Source organism: Pteropus alecto, unplaced genomic scaffold (genome assembly GCF_000325575.1).
Source record: "Pteropus alecto unplaced genomic scaffold, ASM32557v1 scaffold143, whole genome shotgun sequence".
Lineage (NCBI taxonomy): Eukaryota > Metazoa > Chordata > Mammalia > Chiroptera > Pteropodidae > Pteropus > Pteropus alecto.
Window position 1 is genome coordinate 4,014,063 of NW_006434828.1, and position 9,837 is coordinate 4,023,899.

Sequence of the window (9,837 nt, forward strand, 5' to 3'; positions counted from 1 at the left end):
CTTCAGCTATAGTGAGGCAGCTTGGAGGAGCGGGCAAAGAATAAGCTTGCCCCTCCAAGGGCAAGAAGAGGATGGGGTAGGACAGGTTCCTGCAGCAAGGCTGCATCCTTGAGGTGGTCCCGAAATCACTGTCCTCACCTCCTCGCAGCACTGAGCGGCCATGACTATCGCCGCGCGTCCAGGTCCCTGCCCAGCCCACCAGGACCAAAAGCCTGGCCACCTGGGGACCGGAAGGCTACGCCAGCCTCATACCCTGCCCCGCTCAGGACCCAACTCGTCTGATCCCAGGCTGCCCTGAGGCAGCCTCCCAGGCCCGAGAGGGCACTCCGCCGGGCCGTCTCACTCCCCAGGACCCTAGGACACAACCACAACAACAGTAGAACACAACAACCGCTCCTGACCACTCAAATCTCGCCTTCTCAAGCTAGTCTCCTCCCACTGGCACCTCCCACAAAGGCGGACCCGCCCCGCGCTCCGGAAGAAGAGGAGCATTCTGGGAGCCAGCGTAGCATGCTGGGACCTGTGGTCCATGGCCCCGCCTCGGCCGAGGAGGCCTTTCCGGTCCCTTCAGCCCCCAGAGCCCGCGAGTCTAAGCAGTCCCGACGCCCCGGCCCGAGCCGCACCGGCCCAAGGGCAAAACGCCCGCTAGCGTCTCGGGCATGAACCGCGGCCGGGACCTCAGTCGGCCCGGAAGAAATGCAGACGGGAAGACGGCGCGGCCTCGCGAGAGTCGGGCTCGGGAGCCACGCCCCCGGAAGGGCTGAGAATCCTGCGCGGACTTCATAGCGCTCGAGTGCGATTGGGCCGCTGTGTCATGTGACTCCTAGCGACGCGCCTGGTTGGCTGCAGCCTGAGGTTACCAGGGCGACCGAGCGAGCGATGCCCGGGCTGAGTCGCAGCCGCGGGTCTCTCTGAGGTAGAGACCCGGGTGGAAGCCGGGGGCGTCGGGCAGGCAGCCGACCCGCCCTCCGGACGACCCGCCCTCCTTCCGGAGCTGCACTCCTTCTCGGTTGCGCTCTGCGCCGGGGCTCGGGCTGCACATGGGAGCTCGGGGCGCCCAAGATGCGGGCGCCGGCCAGGGAGCTCTTCCGGGACGCCGCCTTCCCCGCCTCCGACTCCTCTCTCTTCTCCAGCTTCTCCACGCCGCTGGCCCAGTTCCGGGAGGACATCACCTGGAGGCGGCCTCAGGTAGGGCGGCGGGTCGGGCCTCGGGTTGGGTCTCTAGACGTCGTTTCCTATCGGGGTGCGAGCGCGGAGGCTGTGCCCGCTGGAGGGGTGGCCGGGTCAGCCGGGTCTGGGCACCGTATCCCGCAGGGTCTGCTGCTGTGGTCCTCCAGGCTCCCTACCCCACTGGGGCGTGCTGGAGCCCGAGTTCAGGCCCCCACTTGTGAGAGCTCTATTCCGGAGAACCGAGGAAGAGGGGGCGTGGTAACAGACGCAAACCGAGCCCCACTCTTCTTCCGCTCTGAAGGGCATGGCTCTGCTGCTGCCTGTGCGGTGTCTCCGGCCGGCGGGCGGTGCGCACCTCCCTGCTCCTCTGAGCCCACGGAACAGAGCCGCTGGGCTCTGCAACAGCCTCTCTTGGACTTAGGCACCTGCATTTCCAGGTGTAAACATTTAAGGTGGCAACTTAAAGGGGTGCTCTGGCCTAGTGTCAGGGTGACGCGTTTAGAAATGGTTTCTCCGCTGAGTGAGACTGCCCCAGGAACAAGCCTGCCTTCCCTGAGCGTGTGGCCGCCAGCCGGCTCTGGCGACTGAGGCACTCTCCTTGGGTGGCAGTGAGAGGACCTGTTTGGCCTGGGAGGAGGTCAGGGCCAAAGCATGAGGAGCCTTAGAGGCCACGCCAGTGGAATTTGGGTATAAAATGGATCTCAAGTGCAATGGGAGGCCATTGGAGGTGTTTTTGGAGGAATGATTCGGGGGTGCATGTTTGAAGAAGCTTGCTCCTGCTGCTGGATGGGAAGTGGGTTGTCGGGGCAAGAGTGAGTGGCCGTTGCAGAAGGATGAAAGGGCTCTGGCGGTGTGACAGCCGTTAGCAGTGGGACATTCGGAAATGCTTCGATAAGCCTTAGCGACCGCCTGGAGGTAGAGGGTGAGGATAGGGACGGGTCAGGAATGAGCACCTAGGGGGAAGGGGGTGGGGGAGAGCTGGGGTGGACACCTCGGGCTGGGGTTTGCCCTCACGTGTGCAGTGGAGCTGTCAGTAGGCCGCTGGCTATGATAGTGGGAGCTCAGGCAGGTGCGGGCCAGAGGCTCCGTCTGCGACCTGGGCCCGGAACCGTGGAAGAGTACGTCAGGAGGAAGTATGAGTAGAGAGGAGGGGGACTCGGAGCTGAGCCTGGACGGGCCCTGGCATTCCAACAGGGGTCAGGCGGTGCCTGGAAGGGAGACTTGAGAAGCAGCAGGCGGCGAGGTGAAAGGACTCATGGCAGCCACAAGGGACTGCTGTCCTGATGCTGCCGAGTGCTGGGAGAGATGAGGACAGACGGGTGCCCGTCGAGTCGGACGACGCAGAGGGGACATTGATAAAGGCGGTTTGGAGGCATGACTGGCTCGGAAGCTGGAGGAGGCTGTGTCAAGAGTGGGGACGAGTTCATTGGTGAAGGGGAACCGGGAGGGGAGGCAGTGCTGTGGGACGGACGGTGTCTCAGAGGAGACGGAGGTTCTCCCGCGGCCCCACTGGCGGATTCTGCCTGCGGAGGTGGGAGAGGGAAAGGGTCGCAGGAGGAATCCAGGCCCTGAGGCAGGAGGGTGCAGGCCCGGTAGCTTCCGACTAAGCAGGAGGCAAGGGGGCGTGGCCGGCGTGAGGAGGGAGGGCGGGGAGAGGCGAGTGGCGCCTGTGAGTGGCCCCGGCCGGGAACTGAGCCTTTTGGAGAAGCAGTCGGCTTCCAGCAGCGTGCAGGGCCCATCCGAGGTTCGCGAGATTTGCCGTCGTGAATGTAAAGTGAGACCGTCTCCTAGACAAACATTTCACTGTTCAAGTAGGGGATGGTAGGGTTCATCCCACTTTGAGGGTTTTGCCAATTTAGGAAGGTGGACAGAGACAGGGACCCTGCAATCTAAGTTGGACAGAGTGACGTGAAACCAGGGGTGGCCGACGGATAACATCGACAAGCAGCCAGCCCCCTCCTCTGCAGTTAGGCCCCACCCAGCCCCGTTCCCTGGATCTGTGTTCTTCGTTTTAAAAACTAGCCATCAGGCATGATGTAACTCTAGACGATTTTTTTTTTTTTTATTTCAGGAAATTTGTGCCTCGCCCCGGCTGTTTGCAGATAACCCACAAGAAGGGCGGGTGAAGCAAGGGCTGCTGGGGGACTGCTGGTTCCTGTGCGCCTGTGCCGCCCTGCAGAAGAGCCGGCACCTCCTGGAGCAGGTGTCTGCGACAGTGCGGGCTTCTCTTCTGCCCTCGTCTTCCTGTCTGCCGTGCACAGGAAGGAAGCAGGAGGCCGGGCAGCTGACGCCTGTGTGCTGTGGGGCTGTGCTGTGGCCGCTCAGTGTGGGCCATGGGACCGAGCCTGGCTCTCAGGCCACAGGGGCGCTGAGGCGCAGATGCAGTGTCGCCTCACCTGCAGGGGCTCAGCGGGGTGCTTTCTGCCCTGCTCTGCCGTCTGCTGAGCTCTGGGTTCTCGTGTAGTCATGGCCGCACGTTTGGAGTAAAAAGACAGACGTGCCAGCCTGACTGGGAACAGGTGGGCTGCAGGGGCCTAAGCCCCAGTTCGCACTGAGTTTCCCTGGCTAGTTGACTGTTTATGGGTTTTGAGTATAAATGGCTAGAGGTGATCACCACTGTTTCTGATGCTTGGCAGAGCAGCAGGTGTAGATGGCCCGTGCGGCTCTCGCTAAGCGTTCCAGGGGAGTGCAGCAGGTTCGTGGGCAGTGATGCTCTTGCTCAGCGTGCCCCCCACGTCCCAGGCCCCATGCTAAGCGCTCACGTCACTGACGTTCGTTCTTATAGGCCTCACTGGCTTTAACCCTTCTTTACAGACGAGGACACTAGACCATTGTCATCGTCTTCCCGGCCAGTGAGGGCCAGAGCCAGGGCCAAACAAGTCTTGTAGGTGCAAAGCCCGCACTGCCTCTTGGGTCAGGACCTCAGACCTGGCGGTGAACACGTGACCAGGTGCTGGCAGGGGTCCTGAGCTCCAGGCTTCTGCAGGGGAGTTGCTGTGCCTATGGTGACTTGCCACTTGCCACCAGCTCAGTCGAGAATTGGGTTTCTTGTGCTCATAAAAATCACATTTGTTTTGGACTCAGGCCAAGTCCTCATTTGGGACAGCAGGACGTAATGGTTGACTTTAAGCTTTTGGAGAAGGGCTGCGAGCTCTGTCCCGTGGTCAGTTTTCCTTGAGCGTGACCTCCAGGTGTGGAGCGAGGCCGAGCCCTTCGCGGAGCCGCAGGGCAGTGTGGGACGGCTCCGCTGTGCTCACTCTGGTTAAGGCCCTTGACAGCGTGGCGTGATGTTTGTGTCTCACGGTCTGTCGCCTCTCCCTCTGCACGGCAGGTCATCGCTCCCGGACAGGCGAGCTGGCTCGACCCGACGTATTGCGGCTCCTTCACTTGTCGAGTTTGGCAGTTCGGACGCTGGGTGGAGGTGACCATAGATGACCGTCTGCCTTGTCTTGCAGGGAGACTCTGCTTCTCCCGGTGCCAGAGAGAGGATGTGTTCTGGCTCCCGTTACTGGAGAAGGTCTACGCCAAGTACGCAGCCGGAGGCTGGGGGGCCAGGCCAGGGCGGGACACCCTTGTCAGTCCCAAGGGTCTGGAGACCGGTCCCGGGCTGGGGCTGATCCGTCCAGGGACAGAAGCTCTGAGGCTCGGCCCGTGGTTGTCTTCTCTTGCCCCATCCACCCCCTTTCCCTGCCCCCACTTCACAGTTGGCGTGCGGAGGTCACCCCCAGAAAGAGGGTGTGTGTCTTTTCTCTTTCTTCAGTCCCCCGCAAGAAAGATGTTTCCGTCTGTTTATTTTCCACTGTCGGGGACAAGCGGCCTCTCTGCAGGTTGCGGGGGCGGGGGGCGGGCACGGAGGAATCCGTCCTTGTTTGGCATGGCCCTGGCTGAGACGAGACCCTCACCCGGCCCTGAATTGAAGGACCGTGCTCTTAGAATGCTCTGACACCTCGCTGACAGGAAGTGGGGAGGGCCTCCTGGCGACGTCAGTGTGACGGTCCCTCCACCCGATGGCCACCGTTGGGGTGTGAGGTTTGTCCCGACAGACGGAGGGGAAGCTGTTCACAGCCTCTGCCCCGGGCCGCCTCACGCCGGGGCCCACACAGGGGCAGGACGGCTCTGCTCGCGGGCAGAGGTGGCAGGCTATTGCCAGGACACCGCGTGGCAGCGCGTGAATTGCGCCTGGGTGCAGGGAGGATGAGGAGGCAGCAAAGAGGAGAGATTGGAGTGGGGGTCAGGGGGATTTGGGGTGTCGTAGGCTGTGGGATAACAGAAAGCAGGGAGCCACGCCCCAGTGCTGGGACTCACTCCCCATGGCTGCCTCCCCAGGGTCCACGGCTCCTACGAACATCTGTGGGCAGGGCAGGTGGCGGATGCCCTGGTGGACCTGACCGGTGGCCTGGCAGAAAGGTGGAACCTGAAGGACGTGGCGAGAACCAGTGGCCAACAGGACAGGCCCGGCGGCGTGGAGGCCAGGACCTGTCGGCAGCTGCTCGGCCTCAAAGAGCGCTGTCTCATCAGCTGCTCGGTGTTCAGCCCCAGAGCAGGTACGGTGGTGGCGGCTGAGGCCAGCACACGCTCCCTCTCACCAGCAGGCTGACCCATGGCCCATCAGGACGAGGCGAGAGCAGGGCACTGGTCCGTCCAAGCGGTGTCCTGGGTGTGTGACCTCCTGCTGCTCGCCCTTCCCCAGAGGGAGGGTCCCTTTTCCTTGCCCAGGACTTAGCACCAGGGCCAGGCAGGAGTCTCCTTCGGGTGACCGCTGTGCAGATGGTCTGGGAAGCGGGAGGTGGCACCGTCTCTGGCCCGGCTGGCGGCCTGGCAGCGTGGACATGCGGGTGTCCGTTTGGGTAACGCAGTGCTCAGAGCGAACGGTCGCTGAAGGGACAGTCACTCAGACGGGACCGCTTCCGATTCGTTCTCAGTTCTTTCCATGAGCATGTACTTTTTGCCTTCTGCTGGGCGTACAGTTTTCTGTGTCGTCACGTAAACTTGGCCAGCGCGTCATTGCACTAGCGGATTAGCAGTAGCTTCCTTGACGTTGGGTGTTTTAGGGGTGCCGATTTTATGGTGGCGTAAGTGATGTCGCAGTGAATGTCTCTCTGCATAAACGTTTCACGTTTAGGGTTCTTTCCATAGTGGAATTTTGGTCAGAGATTATGAACTTTGGAACAAATGACCCGTGTTGACAGCTACGTGGCCCGGCTTGTGCGTGAGGGCTGGCCCGGGGCGGGTCCCCACGGGCAGACCCCGGGATGCGGCTCCAGCACAGTTGAGACTGAGGGGAGCCCCTCCGGAGGGCAAGGGGCTGGTCTGCTTAGCATCAACTGCCTCCAGGGCCGGGTAACCTGGAGCCCACTGAGGCGGCAGGAGGCTGGGGACACGGGCAGGACATCCAGAGTGGAAGCTACAGTGCCATTCTGAATAAAGCACTTAAAAACGTTCCAGGAGTTTCTCATTTCCACTCTGGATCACCGCCCCTCCTCCCCAGACAGGGTGCCATCCCGTCTGGCTCCCCCACACGCATGCGTCTGTCCCCAGTCTCTGGGCCGGTGGAGTCATCCCCCTGGGCCTCCAGTGCTCGTGCTGCCTGGCTGTCCCCTGCCCCCGCAGCTGGCCTTGCCGAGAGGAGTTTGCCCTCGTTCCTTGGCTGTCGCAGGCCGTCGACGGCAGTGTCGGTGGCAGCACGCTCGAGAAATGGCCCCGTGTGTGATGGCCAGTGTCCCTCATCCAGCCAGGTGGGGACCGAGGCCCAGAGAAGCGAGTGAGTTGCCAACTGGTCTGGCCGGAGTCCGGCGGTCAGGACAGGAGCCTGGTGGTCTGTCTGGGGACCCAGGTGCCTGTGTGGCTGTGCGTCCACCCGTGACCGAGCCATTCCCCGCCCAGGTGCCAGGGAGTTGGGGGAGTTTCACGCCTTCATCGTCTCGGACCTGCGGGAGCTCCGGGGCCGGGCTGGCGAGAGCATCCTGCTGCTGCGCGTTCAGAACCCCTGGGGCCGGCGGTGCTGGCGGGGGCCCTGGACGGAGGGGTGAGTGCCCGGCGGCACCGCTGTCCCCAGGGGAGGGTGGAGCTGTCACGACAGTGGGGGTCCTGGGCCCCGGTACCCGCGGCTTGTGCCATGGTTATTTCAATGGTCATGACAGTGCTCAGTCGGTCTCCAGCGAGGTCCACTTGACCCCTGCTTGTGGGCCATGTGTTCCGTGCTCGGCCCCAGATGGCCTCAGGAGGTGGCGTAGTGCTTGGTACTGGGCCCGAGGAACCCTAGGCTCCGGGGTGCTGCTTTGAGGGTGCCCAGGGAGTGGCATATGCCCAACCAGGCTGTGGGCGACAGGGACCTATGTGACGCCTGGGCCACTGCCGCGTCCTGCTGGAAGGGTGCTGGGACAGTCCCCTCACCCGGCCGGGTAGCGAGCACACCCCACACTCGGCTGAGCAGCTCACCGAGGCGATGGGGAGACGCCCTTCCCTCACCTCTCGCTGACCCTTCCGCTCGGCCGGGCCCCGCGTCGGGCCTCCAGAAGCAGGAGCCCCTGGGGAGGTGCGAGGACTGCCCCGTGGGAGGTGCGGCCCAGAGCAGATGCGAGCGTGGGGCTGTGGAGCTGGGCCCTCAAGGGGCTGGCAGGGACATGGGCTCTCAGGACGCCCTCAGTCCCCCCGCGTCCTCTCCTGCCGGCTCCGCAGTCAGCGCTGTCTGCTCTCGGGCGGGAGGCCTGACACGAGGTCACTTGCAGGGGCGAAGGGTGGAGCCGGGTGGATGCGGCGGCCAGCTCCGAGCTGCTGTCCCAGCTCCAGGATGGGGAGTTCTGGGTGGACGAGCAGGAGTTCCTCCAGGAGTTTGATGAGGTCACCATCGGCTACCCGGTCACGGAGGCCGGCCACCTGCAGAGCCTCTACTCAGGTAACTGTTCTCAGGGCGGTCCCCGTGCGGTTGCATTGCAGTCCCTCGGAGGGGCTCTGCCTTCGGGGGTCAGCCAGGGCGGGGCCCGCATGCCCCTGCAGGGCTCTCGATACAGCCCGTTGCCCAGGCCGTGTCTGCGGGGCCGTCTCCTCCCATCCAGGTGGCGGGAGGTGGCGGGCCCTTGGAGGGCTGGTGGCGGTGGCAGTGGGGAGCAGGTGTGGGAACCTGATGTGGTGTGTCCCGTCCCCCCATCCCCCAGGGAAGGTACTGTGCCACACCCAGGAGCTGCCTGGAGCCTGGGTCAAGGGCCAGTCGGCCGGAGGCTGCCGGAACAACAGCAGCTTCCCCAGCAACCCCAAATTCTGGCTGCGGGTCTCAGAGCCGAGCGAGGTGTATGTCACTGTCCTGCAGAGGCCCAGGACGCGCACGACCGATGGGGCTGGCCGGGCCCGGGCACCCCTGGGGGCCAGCCGCGCCGCGTGGAGGTGGGCGAGTGCCCTGGGCCAGGACTGCCCGGCCGTGGGCCTGCACCTGTGGAAGGTGGGTGCGCGGGGCTGCTCGCCCGGGACGGTCGGGAGCCACAGGCCAGTGGGTGCTCCCTCAGCCCAGCGCTAATCCGAGCTGCACCGGCTAGCGGGGCACTTTCCCGTGAGCCTGGCTCTGAGCACCACTGCTGAGGAGCCAGCCACTCCCGTGGGACCTGGGGAAGCCACTTCCCCCGCCCCACGCCTGTCTCCCCGTCTTGCAGGGATGGACAGGTCTGGATTGATCTCCAGGGGCAGCCCATGCTGCCTGCCCACCTGCCCACCCACTGCTCACATCCTGTGTGTCCTGCCGAGGCTGGCAGCTTGGTCCAGAGTTTCTTGTCCCTTTGTGGGCGTGGCTCATGTTGCGTTCCTTTCTCCTGTTGAAGGAGTCGCAGGCCAGCCTTTTGTCCAGCAGCACTTTTGGGCACAGCCCTGTCATGTTTGTGTGTCCCTTCCAGGAGCAAGGCAGTTTGCAGGCTCCCATCTGGGACAGGGCTGAGCGAGAGCCCGGGGGTCTGGGCATGTTCGGCGGCCGAGAGGCGGGGGGTCCCCTGCATGCTTTACCTCGGCCGAGGGGAGGCCCAGTGCTGCAGTGGCCCGGGCCAGGTCTGTGACGTTCGCACACAGGTGGAGAAGCGGCGGGTCAGCCTGCCCAGAGTCCTGTCCTCGCCCCCGGTGGCCGGCACCGTGTGCCACGCGTATGATCGCGAGGTCCACCTTCGCTGTGAGCTTGACCCCGGCTACTACCTGGCCGTGCCCAGCACCTTCCTGAAGGACGTGCCCGGGCAGTTCCTGCTCCGCGTCTTCTCCAGCGGGAGAGTGTCCCTTAGGTGAGGGCCCTGCAGGGCCGGCTCGGGATGGGGAGGGTCCCTCCCGGCCGCGTCTCTGCCTTGACCGGGGCAGGCCCGAGTCCTGCCGCCAGCTGGCCCCTGTGCTTGTCTCCCCTGGCAGTGCCGTCAGGCTGGCAGCCAAGAACGCAGACCCCGAGGAGGCCCTGTCAGGACAGTGGGAGACCGTGCAGCTGCGGGGCTGCTGGCGGGCTGGCCAGACAGCCGGGGGCAGCCGGAACTTCGCCTCCTACGCCACCAACCCCTGCTTCCCGCTCTCGGTCCCCGAGGGCAGCGGCCCCCACTGTGTCCGCATCACTCTGCAGCAGCACTGTCCCGACAGCGAGTGCCACCCCATCGGCTTCCATGTCTTCCAGGCAAGACGCTCCATCTGCCAGGGGGCTGGGCTTGGGTGCTG

At 64.2% G+C, this 9,837-nt stretch overlaps 1 protein-coding gene across 4 annotated transcripts in view; it reads left to right on the top strand.

Annotated features, from left to right (window-relative positions):
* The first annotated feature begins 719 nt into the window (after window positions 1-719).
* Window positions 720-9,837, top strand: part of CAPN10 (calpain 10) — a 26,594-nt gene continuing 17,476 nt past the window's right edge. The window contains exons 1-10 of one of the 4 annotated variants that reach the window (XM_025045417.1): window positions 836-1,188; window positions 3,242-3,373; window positions 4,502-4,698; window positions 5,497-5,714; window positions 6,659-6,931; window positions 7,054-7,195; window positions 7,899-8,065; window positions 8,325-8,605; window positions 9,220-9,422; window positions 9,544-9,796. In XM_025045417.1, the coding sequence (XP_024901185.1) occupies window positions 1,063-1,188; window positions 3,242-3,373; window positions 4,502-4,698; window positions 5,497-5,714; window positions 6,659-6,931; window positions 7,054-7,195; window positions 7,899-8,065; window positions 8,325-8,605; window positions 9,220-9,422; window positions 9,544-9,796 (1,992 nt within the window). In that variant the 5' untranslated portion in view covers window positions 836-1,062. Of the gene's footprint in view, window positions 1,189-3,241; window positions 3,374-4,501; window positions 4,699-5,496; window positions 5,715-6,658; window positions 6,932-7,053; window positions 7,196-7,898; window positions 8,066-8,324; window positions 8,606-9,219; window positions 9,423-9,543; window positions 9,797-9,837 lie in introns of all 4 variants that reach the window. The other 3 variants (XM_006909906.3, XM_015587839.2, XM_025045418.1) reach the window with 3 other exon arrangements.